Source organism: Drosophila biarmipes, chromosome 3L (assembly GCF_025231255.1).
Source record: "Drosophila biarmipes strain raj3 chromosome 3L, RU_DBia_V1.1, whole genome shotgun sequence".
Lineage (NCBI taxonomy): Eukaryota > Metazoa > Arthropoda > Insecta > Diptera > Drosophilidae > Drosophila > Drosophila biarmipes.
The window spans coordinates 2,996,369-3,019,476 of NC_066613.1; the positions used below are offsets into that span (position 1 = coordinate 2,996,369).

General features: G+C 39.0%; 1 protein-coding gene and 1 long non-coding RNA gene across 6 annotated transcripts in view; both read right to left on the reverse strand.

Annotated features, from left to right (window-relative positions):
* Nucleotides 1–23,108, reverse strand: part of LOC108027473 (synaptosomal-associated protein 25) — a 299,679-nt gene that overhangs the window by 271,104 nt on the left and 5,467 nt on the right. For 2 of the 5 annotated variants that reach the window (XM_044092587.1, XM_050886297.1), the window contains exons 2-4: nucleotides 7,270–7,376; nucleotides 7,173–7,204; nucleotides 6,450–7,111 (exon numbers count right to left, since the gene is read on the reverse strand). The exons of the other annotated variants lie outside the window; for them this stretch is intronic. In XM_044092587.1, the coding sequence (XP_043948522.1) occupies nucleotides 6,780–7,111; nucleotides 7,173–7,204; nucleotides 7,270–7,376 (471 nt within the window). In that variant the 3' untranslated portion in view covers nucleotides 6,450–6,779. Of the gene's footprint in view, nucleotides 1–6,449; nucleotides 7,112–7,172; nucleotides 7,205–7,269; nucleotides 7,377–23,108 lie in introns of those variants that run through there. 5 annotated transcript variants of the gene reach the window in all.
* Nucleotides 1,880–2,977, reverse strand: LOC127010879 (uncharacterized). Its single transcript, XR_007763729.1, has 2 exons — nucleotides 2,257–2,977; nucleotides 1,880–2,169 (listed from the first exon to the last, which is right to left on the reverse strand). It is a non-coding gene; the product is annotated as an uncharacterized LOC127010879 (long non-coding RNA).

The window sequence follows — 23,108 nt, forward strand, 5'->3', positions numbered from 1 at the left end:
ATACAAGCGGACCATCAATCCTTATCATTCACAATTTCGGATGAAAATCCAAACGTAGAAATTAAAAGATGGTATTCATTTATTGAAACTTTTACCCCGTAATAAGAAATGTTGTAGCTGATCCGTTATCAAAAATACAAATATATACTATTACGCACAGCGTTTTAGACGTTTCTGAACAACCAAACTCAGACCAACCAACAAAGCATTTTTCTGAAAGTAGTTTTAAAAATGTAACACAAGAGACCCGTAAACCGTTAAATCAACTTAAACATCAATTGTGATGACAAGATAAGACACATAATCGAATATGACACGGTTGAGAAAAAACTTACACATTGACATATACTATCCTCAAAGTTTAAGTTTTATAACTTGTACTGACGCGTACTCTAAATACGTACTTAAAAAAATCAAAACAAATTAAAAATCGAAATACAGTATTGGAACTACTTCAACAATTTCTCCAAGCCAAAGTACTTATGGCAGATTATGAACCGAGCTTTACATTGGAAAAATTTAAATGTTTTTCACAAAGGTGCGGATTAATTTTACATTACGCAGATCCGAGGCACAGTAGCTGAAACGGACATGAGTAACGGGCACATTACCAGGAATATAATCAGAGTATTTATTAAAAAAAAATATAAACCTTTTGACATTCTTTATAATGAAATCTAACATAAAAATATTCCCTGAATATTGAAAACAAATTTCAAATAAAAATGCTATAAGCTCATAATAAGAACAGGAAAAATACAATATAAAGAAATATAAGAAAAAAATTAACCTTAGTTTAAAGGTATAAAAAGGAAATAATTGAGGAGATACGCCCAAAAATATATAGATAATATTAAGAATTAGTAAACTACATTTTATTTTGTAACTTACAGAAAATGCATTCCATAATACCTATTCAATCAATCATAATATTGGAAAATACAAAATAATTGATTACTCGAACGATGAATTTATTGTGTTCAAAGACAAAAAGGATGTTCTAACATATTAATCATACAACAATTTATTCCATATAACTAATTTAAATTACTATTAAGAAATAAAAAATATAAAATTAGACAATATAAAAAGGGATTCAAATAAAAGGTCGCAATAGGAAATTAAATACAACATAAAATTAATCAAATTAATTTTATCCCATTTAATATCGGAAAGATCAAAAAGGGGAATAAATTTGTTATGCACCGTTTGGAAGTGGTTGGCTAGAACTCTGGATATTGATTTTATTAAAGTACAAAATAAAATCAATGATTGAATTGAAAATAGTAATAAAAAATCTATTTCCACTCAAAATCATTGAAGGAAATATAATCTCTTTCTGAAGATTTCAAAAAAGTTTTTATAGATCAAGATCAAGAAAACGTCTTTTTCGATTGTTAGCATTTAACCTAAAAATTGTATGGATACTATAAACATTGCAAAAATTTATGTTTTTAATACAACAATTTTAAGAAATGAAGATAATAAAAAAATATTATAACACAAACAAAATGTATTAATTATCGCCGACATAATGTATGTCTCTGTATTCAAAATCGACCTACATAAATAACATTTAATAATGTGTTTCAAAATGCACAAATACATATTATGGAATAATTACATTAAAAAAATAACTCTTTAATAGTTATTGCCCTTTAAGTTAAAAAAAAACGTTCTTTACCCGATTATTAAACGACAGTTTCAGCATGAGCTTTTATTTTAAACAAAAATTAAAGTTCTAGAAGCTTAACAAACCGTGATTCGGTGGATAAGATTTTTGAATTAAGAAGACAGTTTTTTTCCGAGTGAAATAGCGATCGTCTTTATACGTGAATTTGTGAATTAAGGTCTAACACCAATAAAAAACTTAAAAAAATAAATATATAATTTTTTAATTAACGGCATCCTTGATAGAGAGTGCGGCAATGATTTCGCACTTGCTTCGCAGCGGAGATAAGAATTGTGGTGTTTGTATCCTGCTTCCTGGGCTAAACCTTCCCTAAGGTCTCTCTAACTTGCAGGCCATTGGGTAATCTTTGCTCTCTGCCTTGGGTAATAAACGACGGTGTGTAACCACTGGATTCCGAAACGCGAGCATGATTTCCATTTCTTTGGTCCTCCAGTTAGCAATTTGGCCGTCGCGCTGCGCACCGGCACCAACTCAGTCTACTTGGAGAACCAGTCTATTACTACTAGCAGCATTTGGTTGTCGTGCAATGAATGCGGCAGGGATCCAACAAACTCCACACTTACCGTAGCGCATGGTTCCTCTGGCGCCAGATAATGGCCGTCCGTTATTCAAAAAAACGAAAGTTTTTGATTTCAGCTGGACAACAGAGCGTTCCGTATGACAATATTTTACATTTGGGCCCGGTACGATACGTAATCGCCATGAGAAGTGGCTTGCGCTACTATTGTGATGAATGCGTTGCGTATGAAACCCAGGTAACTTCTATAAGTCTACTTAAACAGCCGTAGAAATATGGATCTGCTTGTGGCGCTTGAGTCGCAGCTCACTAGACGTATGCTATCTGAGCCTGATTTTCCTAAGCGTAAAACCAAAGCGAAAACAAATTTTTTTTATCGGCTGAGTCCTGACCTTTCATCTCTGGACATTTCTGCCTATATTCGTAACAAAACTCATATGGATGATCTAAATGTTGAATATTTTAGTTTTCCATATGCTAGGGAAGTGTCATCATTTAGGATCGGTATCCCCTATGCTCAGCCGATTTTTGGCCTGTAGGCATTTTTGTTAAAGAGTACGAAGCTAAAAAATAGAAAATTCGTTTAAAGGAAGTTGGAAATCCCAAACCATCTACATCTACACCTTCATCTATTTAAAAAAAAAAAAATAGATTTTTTCTTCTGGTTTCCTATCAAAATACAAGGGGCTTACAAAGTAATGTAAACAAATTGTATATTGATAGATTTTCCATTTCTTCCCATGTTATTCTGTTTCCAAGGACCCGACTTACAGTTCGTCCCAAAGTGAAGGCGGATGTTAAATTGAAGTTGGCTCAGAGCTAATGTCTGAAGTAATTACCTTACTAGAACCCGTATTGACCAACGCTGGAGCTGACTATTGACACGGGTACAAAAGAGCATACACTATCGGAAAAATCAGCTAAACGCCTTACCTGCTTTCGTAGAGCAAACGTTATAACTGGCTCCAATTGGTCTAATCTGTGCTTATGTACTAATGTTACTGAAGCTGTTAATATATTTTAAAATGCGTTAAACACAGTTTTTGATACATGCGTTCCAAAAAAAAATGTCGTAGAACTTTAAGCCAACCTCCGTGGCTTATTAAAGAATTGGCACGACTAAAAAATGTAAGGTCTAATCTATAGAAAGTTTAGAGCTTCCGGTTTGCAAACTGTCTTTTCTCGATATTTAAGTACTCGGTTTAATTTTACCGTGCTCAACACGTTACACGTTACAAAAACTATTTAGCTCGTTGGAGGACCAAGTTTAAAAAAACCGTTTTATTATTTAGTTAACGCAAAACGTAAATCTGTTTTAATGTAAAGTTTTCCATCATCACTAAAATTTGAAAATTCGGCCGCAAATGCCGATCCTGTTATTAGTGAAAGCGTACTTCTTTTAGATTTGCAAAGGGTAAAATCACTCTACTTTTCCTGGATGTGTGTTAAGACTTTGCTCTTAGACTTTGTGTAAACCATTGCACTCTCTATCTTGTCCTTAGAAATTACAAATTATCTTCCTCTAGTCTTAACGAAGTCATGTGTGTATGCAATATTATGATCCTGCAGAAAGCTTAGGTTTACAATCTGATCTTAATGCACTTCAAACATGGTGCATGGCTCTAAGTATAAGCTAATGATTTTTTTTCGTTTCAGCCCTCACTATTCAACTTATACTTTGACGGGTTGTGAGTTAGATAGGATAACGCATGCTGATGACCTTGAGACCATATGAATCCTAAACATAAATTTTCTGATCACATTACTACCATTGTGAGTAAATCCAGGAGTGTGCTTGCATTTATCAAAAGGTGATCGAAAGAATTTGATGATCCCTATGTGACATAAACTGTGTTTATTTCATTAGTCTAACTAATTCTTGAGTATTGCGCTCCTGTTTGGAGTCTCCAATATGGGGTGCATATAGACCGGATTAAGTGTGTAAAAAAAATTCTTAGTATTTGAATTAACTGAAATACAAGTCTATTACTGCCATTCTACTTTAGTAGACTACTTCTTTTTAACTTACCATCATTAGCTATCTTTTTTATGGAAATGTGAAGAGTCCCGAGTAACTGGGTCGTCTGCACGGTGAACGATCTCCACGCGTAACCAGCATTGCTTGGTGTCGTAAAGGCCACTTTTTTGTACTGACCATAGTGCATCGAAGTTCAAGACTTGTCATATACTCTCACGTGTGCTCTTGCGTCTCAGTGCATACCTGGCCAATAGTTTCGGGCTGCCAGATGTGCTATTGTCCTCTAACTTCCTGCGTGGCCATCGGACTGTGAATCAAGGTTTTCTTTCAGGCCGATCATCTTCCATGTTGTGACATCCTCGCTGCCCGCTCTATGTGGTATATTTCTGTATTGTTTTTAGCGCATTTCCTCAATCCAGCTGCATTTTTCAGAATCTTCCGCCTCGAAGCGTCTCTGGTAGTTGTAGCCTTAAAAAAGCGTCTACCACCACGTTGAACTGTCCCTTCCGAAGTCGTACTGCTTCAACTCCCATTTGGCGATCCTTCCTGACGGGATTTCTGTGCTATTGAGTTCAGTTCAGCGCCATATAGTCGGTTACTATTTTAAGTGGTAACCTTCCATATAAGGTGAGCTTGAGCTAATTCCCAAACACTCCTTCTCGGTCGTGGAGCAGTGTTCTCAGCGCCGTTGCAACAATATTTATAGCTCGCTCAATTTGAAAGACATCAGGATGAAACTTTACCGATTCTTTTTTGAGTACTTTTAGGCAACATGTGTATCCTATAGCTGTAATATAGTTTTTGCGTTTGCTAACGCAGCTAAATCTGCAGCTTGCCTTCCTCGGGATCTATTTCCTTTTGCCTGGAAGTGGTCGACTGACATTAAGGTTTTTAAAACTTCTATGACTGATTCGGTTTGAATCCAACTAGCATAATCTTTTTGAAATAACTTCAAGTTCGATTTGCACTTGCTCTACAATCGGTGTAAGCAGTAGCTAATTGTTTTGTCTTTTGCGAGCAAAATCCTCTCCAGTTTGGGTAGATCACAACTAGCTACTTTGGCTTTAAAAAATAAATAAATTTTTTCCAAATGGAAAACAACTATAAGTTGCAAAACTTAAGGTTATTTACTACAAAATTAAGTTTAGGAAAAAGTGGAAATAAGTAGCGATTCTGTCGACATATATTGGAACAAACATTAAACCTCTACAAATCTTAATAGGCTTCAGAAGTGGACCGTTTAAACCCAGTGCAAAAGTACAACTTTGGCGTATCCCGGCGTAAAGCTCTTTACGTCAAGTGGATTTGAGCAGGTCCTAGCGCGATCAGCCAAAAGGGAGAGCGATCGATCAGTACGGTCTCGAGTGGAGTTTTCCAGGAGAGCCTACGGTTCCGAGTCGTGAAATCCCGGCTTGGCGAATGCCCGAGACCCCCAGTACTAGAAGCCACTCCAAGACCAGCCACGCAGCAAGGAGCAGTTCGCAGGACCCCGCCTTTAGCAAGAAAAACACCACATCGCGACAGACCGAGCTCTGCGGAAACATCACGAACAATAGGCGAAAGGGTGAGGCTAGGGTGGAATGTTCGTATACACTAGGCCCAGAAGCGAATTGAAGTGCGAGGCAGATTCCGAGTGTTTACCTTGACTGCCCGTGCGATCTGAGCAGAAATCCCAGTAGGACCATCCGGGGCAGAGCAAGCGAAAGGCAGTCTTTGTCAAAAGGAGTGATCCTGGAGAGCGCGTCTTTTCGAGCTCCCTTGAGGTAGCGATATGGCTCCTTGACTTGTTCATTTTTTATCTTGACTGAATTGGACGGATTAACTACTCGTGGTCAACTATTGATCCTTCCAACGCTGGACCTGGTACCATTATTCCCCGGCTGCTCCTTCTCTGCGTACAGCACCACGCCAGGGTTCAAAGTCCAGGGTTTTAGTGTTCGACCTCTCGGTCTCTGCGCACGGCCCTCGACTAGGGGTTAAAATACAGCGATCTACCGTTATTCCTATTCAACTACTCACAATACTCGAAGTATTCTATTTTAATATGCCAAAATTAAGGGGTGACAATATAGTTGTATCCTTAAACATTCATCACCTTAATTGGTAAAGCGCAACTCGAGATATTTTTAATACAGGGATACCAAAAAAACTGTATTAATAACATATAAATTTATATAAGAGTTGGCGTGGCACCCTGCTGAATACACTGGCCCAAGAAACTCAATCACAATACTGCATATTAAATGATAAACTGCCATCAATTTCCAATATGTTTTTTCTGTAGCTTTTATTCTTTACATAGTTAAAGCTCTGTCACAACCGATTAGTTTTAGTTATAAGAAAAGAGTTTTACAATTCAATAACATTTAGTGTCCGTCGCAGCGGATTACTTGATTTGCAGTAGTTTTTGTTGATCATGGCTGACGGATATGAAGAGCTGCATCAGGGTCAAGCGATCGAAGTCCTCGCTGCTTTTGTCTTATCTTATAAAATGAATCTTTCTTCAATGGATATTTTATAAGCAATATTATTTGCAATAAACTCATATGTAAGCGATGAATACATTTTCATGTACTGGTTTGTAGGTTTGTTTATTTTATTTTCGATTTTGAAGTGCTTAATTGGGCTCTAGTTCCCAATGTATTTGGAAAAATCGTTGTTATAGGTAGAGTTGGTACCCATAATCCTTGCCTTTGAGCTATTTTTAATCTTGACGTCAACTGTTTCTTCCATTTTGTTCGTCGATTTTGAAACCATGTTTTAATTTGAACTTCCGTCAAAGAAAGGGACTTTGACAGTTCAACTCGCTTACCAACACTAAGATATTTATTAACGTTAAACTCTTTTTCAAGTTTTTCCAATTGTGATGCATTGTAGGCTTGGCGAGGTTTTCTGTCAGTAAACTGCTTTCGTAATTGTTTTCCTTTAAAAAAGTTAAATATTTAGGAAAACTTTAAAATTTTAAATTAAATTGGATATAATACCTCGAAAGTTAATGGCGTTTGTCATGTAAGGACTAGAAATATTTGTTGCACGGTATATTAAGGGAAAGTCGCTTGTTTTATCAAATGCACAACAAACCTGAGGTACTGAGTCCTCTTCATTTGAAATAATATTTTTGAAAAATTGTATATCTCTATATTGGTTTTTATGAATAAATTTGAAGTCGTCCATTCCTTGACAACCGCCTAAAATAACATAAAAATTCAAATAATTTATAGTTAAAAAACACTATATTTATATTTTGTATCTTAATTAAAATGTAATCATAAATGTTTTAATGAATTAATAATAATAAAAACCCAAAAAATTAAAATGAATTTATTACTAACGGTCCGGTAAAAAGCTGTCGTGTTACCCCAATACATATTGACATTTTAAATCAAATTTGACATTTATGAGAATTAGAATGGGAATGGCACTCAACTGAAACAAACATGAACATAACTAATTTAAACACTTTTCTTAAAAAAGAACGCTGTAGTCCAGTTCCTCTACCCGTTACACAGTTATTTAATTTTTAAATTCATAGAATTTAATGATTTTATTCCACCGTAGGGAAACAGTAGAACGATCCAAAAACGGTAGCGTTATACATTTTGTATTTTTATTTTGTGCAACGAATACATTTCGTATGGCGAAACTTTATTTTTGCCAACTTTTCTGGTGTATTTCAATTAAAAATCGTTAATCTTAACATAAATTAGCTTAGATACATTTATAATTTAAAAGCTAGGTAAGTGCAAAAATTTTAGGGTCATGAAATGTAACCACGTTTTTGACCTGGTGCATTCTGTTTGATTTATGAAAGTGAAGCAGCTGGCTATTTAAATTGTGTGCTGCGACACATTTTTATTTTATAACAAATTTCGAAAAGTTTAACATAAAATAGATATAATCAAGTTAAACAAATTTTTTAAGCACTATCCTTTTTTAGGAGCGTTGGCCCTGGCCAACTCAGAAGACTCGGACTTATATTTAAGGAATGCGATAACGAACGTAAAGAATAAGTTTACATATGTTAAACAAGAAAGGAAGTTAACTTCGGCAAGCCGAAGTTTGTATACCCTTGCAGTTATAAAAAATAATCAATAATTTTACTAAATTGAATTCTAAATTCTTAAAAATATAATATTTTAAAAAGCCCCAAAGCTGTTTCACATTATTTCCCACCAATTATCCTATTGTTCCTATGACAGCTTTATGAAATAGTCGTCCAATTTTAATAAAAATTAATTCGAAATTCAGAACTAATTAAAAAATGTTATTTTCAAGCTTATAAGGTTATATGTTGAAAAACACAAAAGATATAAGTTTTATTTCAAGTTTTCCTACTAATTTTCCAATTGTTCATGGCAGCTATATGATATAGTCGTCCGATTTTATAAAATTTAATTCAAAACCAAATAAAAGATGTTATTTCCAAGCGTAGGAGGTTATAAGTTAAAAAACATGGTAGATATAATTTTTCAATATTATTTTACCACTAATTTTCCGATTGCTCCTATGGGAGCTATATGATATAGTTGTCCGATTTTGATCAAATTTAATTCGAAATTCAAAACTAATTTAAAAATGTTATATTCAAACTTAGAAATATATATGTTAAAAAACAAGAGAGACATAATTTTGTTTAATTTTTTCCCCGATAGTTCCTATGGGAGCTATAAGATATAGTTGTCCGATCCGGCTGGTTCCGACTTATATACTACCTGCAATAGAAATAAGACTTTTGGGAAAGTTTCAGCCCGATAGCTTTAAAAATGAGAGACTAGTTTGCGTAGCTATATCTTATAGCTCCCATAGGAACTATCGGGGAAAAAATTAAAAAAAATTATATCTTTGGTGTTTTTTAGCATATACCTTTCTAAGCTTGGATATGACATTTTTAAATTAGTTCTGAATTTCGAATTGCATTTGATCAAAATCGGATAACTATATCATATAGCTCCCATAGGAACAATCGGAAAATTAGAGGTAAAATAATAGGGAAAAATTATATCTTCGGTGTTTTTTAACGTATAACCTCCTACTCTTGGAAGTAACATTTTTTATTTGGTTTTGAATTTGGAATTAAATTTTATCAAAATCGGACAGTTATATCATATAGCTGCCATAGGAACGATCGCAAATTATTCGGAAAACATAAAAAAAATATATATCTTTCGTGTTTTTTAACATATAACCTTATAAGCTTGAAAATAACATTTTGTAATGAGTTCTGAATTTCGAATTAAATTTTATTAAAATCGGACGAATATATCATATAGCTGTCATAGGAACGATCGGATAATTGGTGGGAAATAATATGAAACAAATTATAGCTTTGGGGCTTTTTGACATATTATCTTATAATATTAAGAATATACATTTTTATATTTTTAAGAATTTCGAATTTAATTTAATAAAATTTTTGAGGAGTCGTTTGACCCCTCACAAATAGCGCCAACAACAACAGCAGCCATCGGCAATAGCAACAGCAGCCAGCGGCAACAACAACAGCAGCTAACAACAAAACAAAACCTTCGCGAATAACTTTGTAAAAACTGTGTACAGTTCACTTAATATGTAAGCTTAACCAATAATTGTAAGATTTGTAGTTATATTGGTACACAATAATTATCTTAGCTAAGCCCAAGCGATAGGTTCTGTTTATCTTTCCCCCTCCGTTCTCGCATCATCAGTAGCCACACACACACACACACCAGGAGAGCAACGAAATATTCACCACGAAAAGTGCTCGCGTGAGCAGCGCCGCAGAGGAGCAAGCGAGAGAGGACATGCGATCGAGCAGGAAAACAACCCCCGAAAATTGGCACACGCCAAGGGAAGAGCGAAAGAAAAGGAGTACCGAAACTTCGACCAAGACCAGCGGCGGAGCATTCGGGTTCAGCGTGTGTGAGTGTGTGCGTGAGACCGAGACTGATGAGTGAGTGGAGTGAACCGCATTTTGGCCAGCGAGGGTCCCGTGCAATGAGAAATTTTTCGAAGGCCTCGAAGCGGCTTCGCCCAGAGTAGGCTAGAATTTATATATTATTTTTTTTTTTTCTTTGACTACTTTGATTTCTTTTTCTGCCGAGCCTGACCACACCGAGAGAAAGGGGTGGACCCAACTTTAGAAAACCTGTTGCTCATTAGTTAAATAAATATTTCTCAGATATTTAAAATACCACGCATTGCCACGTCCTCTTTCCAAAGGAATTCGGGAAATATTTTTAATGGAAAATTTAGATCTTCTTCTGCCACTGTATCGGCTGTATTGAGCCAACTAGCGCCCGACTACACGGGGAAAACAAAATAAAATAAAAGTAGAAACTCGGGTTACAAATAAATCAATAAAATGCTTTAATAAATTTATTTCTTAGGAAAGAATAAAAATTTAGCTGGCCACGCATAAATATAAATATTTCAAGACAAATGCCTAGATTCGAGGCCATAAATTCTGCCCTAGGGAAAAGTTTTCTCCATAATCGATCCTCTCTCTCTCGGCCTTCTCGTAGCGAATTCTATGAGCCAGGCCCAAATGCGCGTTACTGCTGACCCGTTTCGCTCTGAGCAGACACCGAATAAACTATTTCTCTCACTCCGTACCCCGGTGGCTGGCCCTCTACATCTCACGGCATCCAACCGATATTCGTCCTAGACCTTTTTGTCCCATATTTTTACAAATATTTTATTTTACAAATATAGAGACCCTGGCGGGACTAAGTATATCCCAGCCGACGAGACTTCTTTACAGAATGGCGCCCAAGTAGGGACATGGGGTTAACGAAATTTTAGACGACCTAAAGATGGCCTAAAGATCACGTGGCCAGCAAATCACGTGAGGAACAAACACATACAGGCAGATGATCGGAGAGAGGGAGAGCGAGAGCCCTCAAGGTTAGCCAACTCAGGTCACGAGAGTTTCGAGGTAGGGAAAAGCTAACGTATACTCCCAACAGCTCAGCCATTTTGTTTTTCGTTTCACTCTCATCGTCGTCCCTCTCACACGAGCAGGAGTCGATCGAGTACAGGCAACGGGATCACATCGGTTGGGGGCTTCTCATACAACCGTCGCCAAGTCAACACGTGCATCGGCAGCTCTCTAAAACATCGTCGTGGAAAAATTTAAAACTACCTCGTCGTCGAAGAAAATTTAATCACCGTCGAGAAAATGGAGGAATTAAATCGTCGTTTGACATCGGATTGTGGTCGTTGCACGTGGGAATTCAGTAAATTCTTGGTGACAAATAAAATAAAAGTTTCGATGAAGATTTTAACCAGTTCGAACCTCGTTTAACCCTCGTTCAAGAATTCCTATCGAAATTTTTTCCGTTCACCGACTCCGAACCCACACCCACCGGGTCCAACGTAGCTTCAGGTGCCAGCACTAGAAGGCAGAGCTGCCGCCCATGTAGTTGGAGACACGGAGATCCATCCGGTCAAGCGGGATATTTTTCCCAGGAAAGCAGAGATGTCCGCAGCCACGCCAGCGGAGAAGCTGAAGAATTGGGGAATCCCTTTTGACGGAACCACGGACCCCATCACCTTCATCCAACATACGAAGTTGACGTGGAGAAGATCCGCAGGCCATCCCTGGTCTTTTGACTGATACAGCTGATCAATGGTTTCGGACAAGCCAGCTGCTAGGAGAATCTTGACCGAACTTCAAGAAGGCGTTTCTTGACTTCTTTCTGCCGCCCAGGTACTTTCAGCGACTCGAGGATGAGATCCGCACCAGAGATCAGCGACGAGAAGAGACTTTCAAACAATACCTAGTCAATATCAGACTCATGATGCACAGAGCGGGGTATAATGCGGAGCAGGAGTTGGAACGTATCTATGAAAATCTCCAACCGGAGTATCAGATGTACGCAAGGAGGCACGACTTCACCACTTTGGAACAAGTTTACCGCTAGTAAACTACGAGGTCACCCGCAATCGGAGCACGAGAGGAGTCTTCGCCCCCTCGGGGAGCGGACGAAGACTGCCTACAAAAATCTCCGGAATTAGTAGAAATTTTACATGTTCAGTCGAGCAGAATTATTGCGCAGGTGCTTATCGAGGGTCAGGAGTTAAACGCTACTATAAACACCGGAGCTAGCAGAAGCTTCGTGAGCGAACTAGTTGTTCAACGTGTAGGGACACCACATAACGTACGGTCGCTACACACTCATGTCAGCCTGGCGGAAGGCTCACGCAAGGAGGTAACCAAGTCTCTGGTAGCCAAAGTCCGGTTGGACCAACGTAAGGTCACCTTTCGACTGCTAGTTTTCCCTTCGATCATGGAAGACATGCTATTGGGCATGGACTTCCTGTGTGGCGTGTTTGCCTCTCTCCAATACGGCCGCGCTTCGTTGCAGCTGAACCCTCTCCTAATAAGCAGTCCCACAAATGACTTAGCTATGCCTTCTCTCTTGACAAACGCGTTCATTCCAGCAAACAACGATCCAAATAACGATGTGCAAGCCACCCCGACCAGCAGTATTTTATGGCCTCGAGAGGACAACGCCGTGCGATATAATCCGTTTCGACGGAATCAAGCTACTGTTTCAGCGGAACCAGTAGAGGAAGGGCTACCGCCCTCCCCAGCCAGACCAGGGTACACACCTGACGCTGGAGGAGCACTAGCCGTAATCACAGTAAACAACGAGCAAGAAGAATTAGAACCCTGGGTAAACAAATTCCTACAGGAGGAATTGGTCAAATTGGAAGGATTGACGGGAGTGTCAAATATCGCTGAGCATACGATCACGATGCGGGATGATAAGCCCATCAAACAGAGGTATTTTCCTAAGAATCCCACGATGCAGAGGATTATTGATGAGCAGATCGACGAACTGCTACACAACGACTGTATAGAGCCTTCACGGAGCACCCACAGCGCCCCTATTGTACTCGTGGGCAAGAAATCTGGAGAGATGCCACTATGTGTAGATTTTCTACAACTAAATGCCCATTCTATTCCAGATGCATACCCGCTGCCAAGGATAACGCACATCATGGAGCGTCTGCGCCATGCCAAGAACATATCGACGATCGATTTGAAGAGCGGATATTGGCAAATTCCTGTAGCCGAGTCCTGCCGAGAGTGCACAGCATTTACTGTCTTCGGGAGGGGCTTCTACCACTGGAAAGTGATGCCGTTTGGCCTCCACTCAGCACCAACCACATTCCAGCGGGCGCTCGACAGCGACATAGGACCGGAAATGGAGCCCAACGCGTTTGCGTATTTGGATGATATCATCATCATCGGCCGCACTTTGGAGGAGCATGTGCAGCATCTACAAGAAGTATTCCGACGGCTATGAAAGGCGAACCTTCGTCCCAACGCGAAGAAAGGCAGTTTATTTAAGCGCAGCCTAGTGTACTTGGGACACATCATCAGTGAGGAGGGAATTCACACGGATCCCGACAAGATTTCGCCCACCACATGCAAGGAGTTGAGGAGATGTCCAGGGATCGCTTCATGGTACAGAAGATTTGTACCCAAATTTGCCAGCGTAGTGCAGCCCATGTCTTTGCTACTCAATAAAGTGTATGGCCTAGGAGCAGTTTTAACGCAGAAAATCCAGGGAGAAGAACGAGTCATCGCGTTCGCCAGCAGACGCCTCACCGCCGCAGAGGAGAACTACTCCGCCACAAAAAAGGAGTGTCTGCCTATCATATGGACCATCAGAAAACTCTGATGCTACTTGGAAGGTTATCGATCGAGATGATAACGGACCACCTCGCCTTGAAGTAGCTCAACTCGATTGATAATCCCACCGGCCGCATAGCGCGCTAGGCGTTGGAACTGCAGCAGTACCAGTTTGACGTCACCTATCGACGCAGGAGCCAGAACATTGTTGCAGATGCATTTTCTCGACAGCCTTTGGAAGTACTTCAGATGATCCAGGAGGATAAGCCGGGATTACCAGCGGATGCTGAAACTTGTTCAGGACAGGTCTGAATATTATCCGGACTACGCGTACGAGAACCAACAGCTATATCGGCATATCGGATCCCGACCTGACGACAAGGACTCCGTGCCCTGGAAACTGTGCGTGGCCAAGGAACACCGACAGCGAGTACAGTCGGAATGCCATGACCAACCCACGGCAGGACATCTTGGAATCAGGAAGACAACCACCCGGATCGCCCAGAGATATTACTGGCCGGGTCTTTTCCGCGATATTGCCAGGTATGTCCGGTAGTGTGACACTTGCCAACGGTTCAAAGTTAGCCAAACCAAACAGGCGGGTAAAATGTTCACCAGACAGATTAACGAGCCGTTCGATACTGTCTGCGCTGATTTTATTGGGCCCCTTCCGCGATCCAAAAATGGGAATACGATGCTGCTCGTATTCTTCGACGCCTTTTTGAAATGGGTTGAGTTGAGAAAAGCTACTTCGGCGCATCTCGAAAAATCCTTTCGGGAGAGGATTTTGAATCACTTTGGTATTCCCCGAACCTTTGTCTGCGATAATGGGACACAATTTACGAGTCGTTCATTTAAAGCTTTCTGCAAGCAGGCGGAAATGGAAATCCAACATACAGCACCTTATACTCCGCAGCAGAACCCGACAGAAAGGGCAAATCGCACCATTAAAAAGATGGTCGCCCAGTATATCGAGGACAAGCAGACGACGTGGGACGAACTTCTGCCCGAACTGAAACTGGCAATTAATAGCAGCATCTCAGACTTAACCGGATTCAGTCCAGCGTTCATCGTCCAAGGCAGAGAGCCACGACTCCCATGACGACATCCCTTGTATGATGAAGTGACTCCAGGACTAAGCCAAACGCCACGTTCACCCGAAGCGAAAGCGGAATTGCTACGGGACATTTTCAAGGTAGTACAGGAGAACACTCAGAGAGCTTCGTTGGAGCAGCGGATGCATTACGATCTCAGGCGACGTGCGTGGAGACCGACCATAGGTCTTCGTAAAGCAGCATCATTTGTCCAGGCCGGCGGATAACTTTGCCGCTAAGCTAGCACCCAAGTACGAAGGCCCGTACAAAGTAATTAAGTTCTTTTCTCCCACCATAGTGCGCTTGCAACATACCCAGAGCAGGCAACGCAGAACGGCATCCCTACAGATTTGAAGGAAGCAGTTAACGAGCCAGAAACCCAGAATCTGGTACACAGACGACTGGACGACAACGAAAACATTCAGATGGAGAAACATGTTTACGGATCGATTGACGCTCAAAACCCGTAGCAGAGCAACAGCAACAGCAGAGATACAGAAACCAAGCATACCCGCATCGGTAGAAACGGAGAAGCCGGCACGAAGAAAAGTACACATCAAGACGTGAGCAGCAGAGAAGCATCCAAGGATAACCGCAGACGGCGGGAGCATACACGAAAATAGTAGCGCAGCAGCAGCTCCAGAAGTCTGTACGAAAACAGCACAACAGCAACGAGCTTGCCACAAACCAGCCGGTGGATGACGTTCAATCTGGCCGAGGCGAGAGCCAACCAAAAACACTTCGACAGGAGCCAATGATTGAGTCACTGGGGCCACTTGCTGGGAAAACCAAATAAAGTAAAAGTAGAAACTCGGGTTACAAATAAATCAATAAAATGCTCCAATAAATGTATTTCTCGCGTAATTTTAATACAACTCGAGAGAAAACTCAAGAATAAGAATCAAGCTGGCCACGCATAAATATAAATATTTCAAGACAAATGCCTAGATTTTAGGCCATAAATTCTGCCCTAGGGAAAAGCTGTCTCCATAATCGATCCTCTCTCTCTCGTGCCCGTTACTGCTGACCCGTTTCGCTCTACAGCAGACACCGAATAAACTATTTCTCTCATTCCGTATTCCGGTTGTCTCACTCCGTATTCCGATTTTCGTCCTAGACCTTTTTGTCCCATATCTTTAAAAATATTTTCGGTAAATAGTATATCCCAGCCGACGAGACTTCTTTACAAATTGTTGATTATTTTTTATAACTGCAAGGGTATACAAACTTCGGCTTGCCGAAGTTAACTTCCTTTCTTGTTATTTTCCACCAATTTTCCGATCGTTCGTATGGCAGTTATATGATATATTTGTCCGATAAAGTATATATATTCTTGATCAGCGTCATTAGACGAGTCGATCTAGCCATGCCTGTCTGTTTGTCCGTCTGTCTGTCCGTTTCTACGCAAACTAGTCTTTCAGTTTTTAAGCTATCGGGCTGAAATTTTCCCAAAAGTCTTCTTTCTATTGCAGGTAATATATCAGTCGGAACCAGTAGGATCGGACAACTATATCTTATAGCTCCCATAGGAACTATCGGATTTTTTTTTTTTTTAATTGTATTTTTTTTAATTAAAAAAACCTTCTAAGCTTGGAAATAACATTTTTTATTTAGTTCTAAATTTTGAATTAAATTTTATCAAAATCGGACGACTATATCATATAGCAGTCATAGTAACAACCGGAAAATTAATAGTAAAATAATATGAACAAATTTTATCTATGGTGTTTTTCAACATATAACCTTCTTAGCTTGGAAATAACATTTTGAAATTAGTTCTGAATTTCGAATTAAATTATATCAAAATCGGACGACTATACAATATAGCTGTCGTAGGAACAGTCGGAAAATTAATGAGAAAATATTATGAAAAAATTATTTACTAAAGTTGATTTTTCTTATAACTGCAAGGGTATATGTACAAACTTCGGCTTGCCAAAATATTCAGAATTTTCGAAGTGAATTCTTTGGGACATGTCACTTGCAAGGGATTTCATAAGCAACAAGAAAGAACGCTATAGTCGACTGCCCAGACTATAAGATACCCGTTACTCAGCTTAAGGGAGCAAGAGGGAATTGGAGATATATAAGCAACAAATCAATAATTTGGGGCACCACCTACCGGCTATTTCAGTAGATGTTATGTGGGCGTCAGTCAGATTTAAGTGTTTAAACCGTTTGTGGGCGTGGCATTTTTTTTAGGTCAGTCAATAGGTATTTATGAGACAAACACATTTCAGTTAAAATCTTGTTTATATTATAAAAACTGTAGGAGCTACAGTTTTTTCCGTATTGTGGGCGTTAGAGTGGACGTTGCACCCCGCTGAAACTTGTGCTGTGCAGGAATCTGATGCCAAGTTTGACTGTTCTAGCTTTTATAGTTTTCGAGATCTCCGCCTTCATACGACGGACAGGGCTAGATCGACTCGGCTGGTGATCCTGATCAAGAATAGATATACTTTATAGGGTCAGAAAAGCTTCCTTCTACCTGTTACATACATTCCGACGAATCTAGTATACCCTTTTACTCTACGAGTAATGGGTATAAAAACTGATTGGAAATATTCAGAAATTGTGTGCACAACAAATGAGTATACAGAACAAGTAAAATCCAGAGTGACTTTAAAAAAGTGTCATTTGAATTTGTTCCCTAAGTGTCCCTTGTGCTTCACTCGTGCAAGCTGACTCATAACTGAAATTTTTTGTCGGAACTAAAGGAGTAGTTTTGGGCGGTTTGTGTGCATGGCACCCTGCTGAATTGCATTTGGCTGCGTATGGATGTATAGAACCTGCACTCTTAACAGACCAACATGATACCTATGACTAATGAAACTTTTACGATACTTCTGCTGAACGCACATGATACTAATCAAGATGTGAAAATTCATGCATCATGATCGGTACTATGAGCGTAAAAATAGTTCGCTATCTTTTTGTGATACATGATGTATTTCAGCTTTCTTGTATCGATGAGGCAAATATCGATAAAGGTTGATATAATTATAATTTACTTTTTAACTACTAAAACTCTTGCGCTTATTCTTAATAAGAATCACAGAATCATACAAAAAGAAGAATGAAGAATTTTGGAGTCAATATTAGTCAATAACATCGTAATGGGTTAATGTTCACCCAAAATAAAAAGATGCTCACATCCGACCAGAAAAATTTTGCAATTTGTCAATTTGTCGATTCAGCGTGATTGTTAAAAGTTAGGATCTCCGGACAGGTAGAGAAGGATGAAAACCGTTTTAATGTCTGTTAAGAATTTTACTCCGTGCATGAACTTATTCTCAGCTCTGAAGAGTAAATGCAGCTGTAAGCTGTCAGACTACAACGTTATCCATTTCGGACGCATACAAAACATATTTACTACTCAGGCATTGCGATAGCGCATGCGCGATGCTTAGATGATTAAGACAAGCTTTGCATTTGTCCGGGCCAAGGAATCCTTTTGCAGAAAATCTGGACAATGACGCAGGATTTGAGGCCCTCCAGAGTGCACGCAACGCAGTGCTCCTATACACAGCTGATGTTGGGTCTACTGGGAGTCCGTGGCATCGATTGATGTGGCTTGGAGGGTTGGACCTCTTTCAGAGAGCATCTATTATTAAGGATGACGATACTGCCGAGCTGGTTGTTGAGAAAGTTTTCCAGTTGGGTGAACGTGGGCAGATTTCTTAAGGAAGCTTTTCTTACAAGGGAAGAACAAACCAATGCGCAGTGGTTGATTTCATAGGCAAAAAATAAAAAAAAGTCTGAAATTGGTGATTTTTTGTCTTAAAAACAAACGCAGATTAAAAACAAGAAAGGAAGTCAACTTCGGCTTGCCGAAATTCTTAAAAATATAACAATTTATATTCCTAATATTATAAGATTATATGTCAAAAAGCCCCAAGGCTATAATTTGTTTCACCAATTTTCCGATCGTTCCTATGACAGCTATATGATATAGTCGTCCGATTTTGATAAAATGTAATTCCAAATTAATAACTAATGAAAAATTGTTATTTCCAAGCTAAGAAGGTTATATGTCAAAAAGCACCAAAGCTATCATTTATTTCATATTATTTTCACACCAATTTTCAGATCGTTCCTATGACAGATATTCGATATAGTCGTCTGATTTCGATAACATTTAGTTAAAAATTCAGAACTAATTAAAAAATGTTATTTCCAAGCTTAGAAAATTATATGTTAAAAAACTTTAAAGATAAATTTTTTTCAAATTTTCCGACTAATTTTCCGATCGTTTCTATGGCTGCTTTATGACATAGTCGTCCGATTTTGTCCAATTAAAAATATATTATATAACATATAACAATATGTTTAAAAACACCAAAGATATAATTTTTTCATATTATTTTACCATCAATTTTTCGTTCGTATGGCGCCCGCCCACAAACGGGTTAAACGATTAAATTTTTCTGCCGCCCACATAACAACATATACTGAAATAGTCGGAAGGTGGCGCCGTAAAATATAGCTTTTCTTCTTATATATCAAAATTATCCTTTTGCTCCCTTGAGCTGGGTAACGGGTATCTGATAGTCGAGGCACTCCACTATAGCGTTCTTCCTTGTTTGATTTTAACAGCTTACCTGAATTTATACTTTCGGTTGTGCGAATTCGATAAGTTAGTTCGCAATACCCAACCTTTAAAAATAAAGGGCTTTAACTGTGTTTGTATGGCTACGTCTTCTCCCGTTTATAACTTCGTTGACTTCCACTTGTTCTGCCTTGTAACTCGTTAATATACCAGGGGCTAAAATGACTCCATAACCGCTTTTTAATAGAGGAGAGAAATACTTCTGAAATAAATGTCCGATCCGAGATGCCAGAACCCATGTACTAGGGCAGTCCGATAAGTACTTAGACTCACCGCCAAATGGCGTCACTATCGCAAGAGAAATGTACATTCTCGTGTGGAATCGGACGTGTCCGCGAATTTAATAAAAATAAAGAAAGAGCAATATCGGCCTGATTCAATTCTTGTTTTTGGAAGGGAAATAGCGCAACGAAATCAAAGAGCACTCGGATGCTGTGTACGGTGACTCTTCTCCTTCGATGGCGATCGCCAAAAATTGGTTAAGCGAGTTTCTACGTGATCGCACGTCGGATTTTGATGAGCCACTCCCAGGATTCCCGAAAACGGCTATTAAGGAGAATAACGTGACAAAAATCCACGATCTCGTTTTGGCAGACACAGTAGGCATGTCAAACGTGTGGGTCATATCCAGCATGAAATTGTGGGCATGAGAAAGCTGTCCGCGCAGGTGGGTGCAGCCTTTGCTCACTCCGGACAACAAACGCAACTTCAGAGCAATGTTTGACGCAGTTTAGGCGCAAACCAAAGGAGTTTCGTGGCCGTCTACGAAACATGGATCCAAACATGGATTCACTGTTTCGACTGTTCCTGGTGTGTAAGATACCAAGGAACAGTCGAAACAGTGAACTTCACCCGGCGAACCTGCTTCGAAGAAGGCGAAGACTGTCTCATCGGCAGGAAAGGCGATGGCCACCGTTTTTTGAGATTCACAAGATGTAATCTACATCGACTACCTAGAGAAGGGCAAAACGAGGACGATTCGCCGCCAAATTGCAAAAAATACGGCCCCATCATGACAAAGCACCGGCTCACACTTCCGTCCTCGCCAAGGCCAAATTGGTCGAATTGGGCTACGAACTGCTACCCTATCCATCTAATCTCCAGATTTGGCAACGTGTGACTTCTTTTTGTTTCCAAACTTGAAAATGTCACTCGCTGTGACCGTCACAGAGGCCTATTTTGCAGACCTCGAGAAAACGCATTTTTTAGGCGGCTTAAAGAAGTGTGAGCATCGCTGGGTCAAGTGTATCGAGCTAAAAGGATATTATGTTAAGAAATAAATTCCCAGAAGTTTCGTATTTCCTTTGGAGGCTAAGTACTTATCGGACCACCCTCGGATCTACAAAAATTGTGTCGTCGGTTCTAGGTCGGTTCAGAATGAATTGCTTGAGGAACCGACTCGCCCAAATGTAGTTTTATTATCAGTTTCCGAAAAATATGTGACAGGTAAAAGAATGCGTTTTCGACCCTATAAAATATATATATTCTTTTCCAGTATCACACGGCGAGGCGATCAAGCTATATCTGTCTGTCCATTCCAAATCGGACCATCTTTTTAAAAATTATAAACAAATACAAAAATCGACTTTAAATGGCGCCAATGAGAGAACGTTCGCTTCGCTGCATATCTCCATCGCTCTCTTTGCTGACCAACGGATATGCGATAAAATTTGTTCTTTCGAACAGAAAAAACATACTCTTCCAATATCTTCCAGTAACTCACTGCTGCTCACCCTCTCCTGCACTTTAACTCACTATTATCTACCTATAGGAAATAATGCTATTATGGATGTCGCCAGTGAAACTTCCTTTTTTGATTAGGGATGTACAGCACAGCAATTAATCTCAGCCATCGCAGAAAGAGTACTGATTCAAAGGGTAAACGAAATTCGGTTCCCGCATGAGTTAAGATTCAGGTGGATGATGTGAAAGTTTAACAATCTTAATTTTCGTATGCTACTGATATTCATAATATAAAATTTGTTTTCCCATCACTCAGGTTGCAACTCAGTGCTGGTCGACGTTTTGTAAAACAGTACGAAGCAAGCGTGGAAAACATGAGTTATTTGATAGATATTAACAAGAAGAATACATTTTAGCAACAATTTTACCGGCGGCTGGTCATACTCGAATTCGAGCTCTATAAATTTTTGAGATCTCAGCGTTTATACGAACTAGATTGACTCGTGATCCTGATCAAGAAAATAAATATGTCGGATAGGGGTCTGTCAACTGCCTTGGGAGTTGCTTCGTTCGTCATGATTTTATTTTGGTTTTCTAGGATGCGCAGCGAGTCGCAATTGTTCGTGTTGCCCGTTCGAAGATTCTCGAAAGAATGAGTCTTGAAGGCTCTATTTCTCTGCACAGCTCTAGTTTTTGTCACTCTGTAGTCACTTCTCAATATTCCTTTGCAGAGGGCAATATGATTTCAGTCTAAAGTTTGCAAGGCGGTGAAGGAGACTTTTCTGACCCCATTAAGTATATATATTCTTGATCAGCATCAACAGACGAGTTGACCCAGCCATTCCCTTTGTTTCTACGCAAACTATTCTCTCAGATTTAGATATATCAGGTTGAAACTTTGCCAAAAGTTTTCTTTTTTTTGCAGGTAGAAAATAAGTCAGAACCAGCCTGATCGGGCAACTATATGTGTTAATTCCCATTGTAATAAAAGGAGGCTTAGGCTTCGAAATATAATTTTGTAATTAGTTGTGAATTTCAAATTGAATTTTATCAAAATTATATGAAACACATTTTAGCTTCGGTGTTTTTTGAGATATTTGTATTTGAAAGAATTTCGAATTTAATTTAATAAAAATCGGACGACTCTAATATAAAGCAGAAATACAGACGGACCCTGGCTTTGACCCTGGCTAGGAATATATATACTTTTTGGGGTTGGGAACGATTTCTTCTATCTGTTACATACTTTCCGACGAATCTAGTAAATAAATAGTAACAAAGCGTTATAAATATTTATTTGTATTAAAACAATATAGATGTACACTTGCCTCTAGCTTAGTACGGACTCTTTTAGCACGAACTCGGTTTTACACGGTTACAAATTTGCTCCCCTCTCCCTTTTAACACGCTAAAAACCTCTTTCCTACACGATTTTTTCATTTTTTTTTCGTTAATTAATGCGCTAGTGCCATTGTGCTTGTGTTCGATCTGTCAGAGTTAGTGTGTTTAAGTGGGTGCAAAAATATTAAGCTTTGCAGATGTTTGAAAAAAAGTCAAAGATTTTGAGGAGGGTAAAAAAGTGTTAAAATGATTACATATTAAAAACATATATAATTCAGCTTTTCAGGTTTCAACTTAATATCAACTTTTAATTTTGAAAATATAAGTGTTTTGCCTTTATTAAAGGCATATACCTAATATTTATTTTAAACAAATTTATGAAACTTTGATAAAAACAGGCCGGATTTAAACAATAAAAATTTTTGATTGCTGCCAATTTTGAATTTTAAGAGCGTAACTCCTTTATTTGTACTGAACCCATGTTTCGCTTAATACGATTTTGCTTAACACGAGCATTTCTAGGAACGTAACCCTCGTGTTAAGCGAGGACCAAGTGTATTGTTTTTTAAAA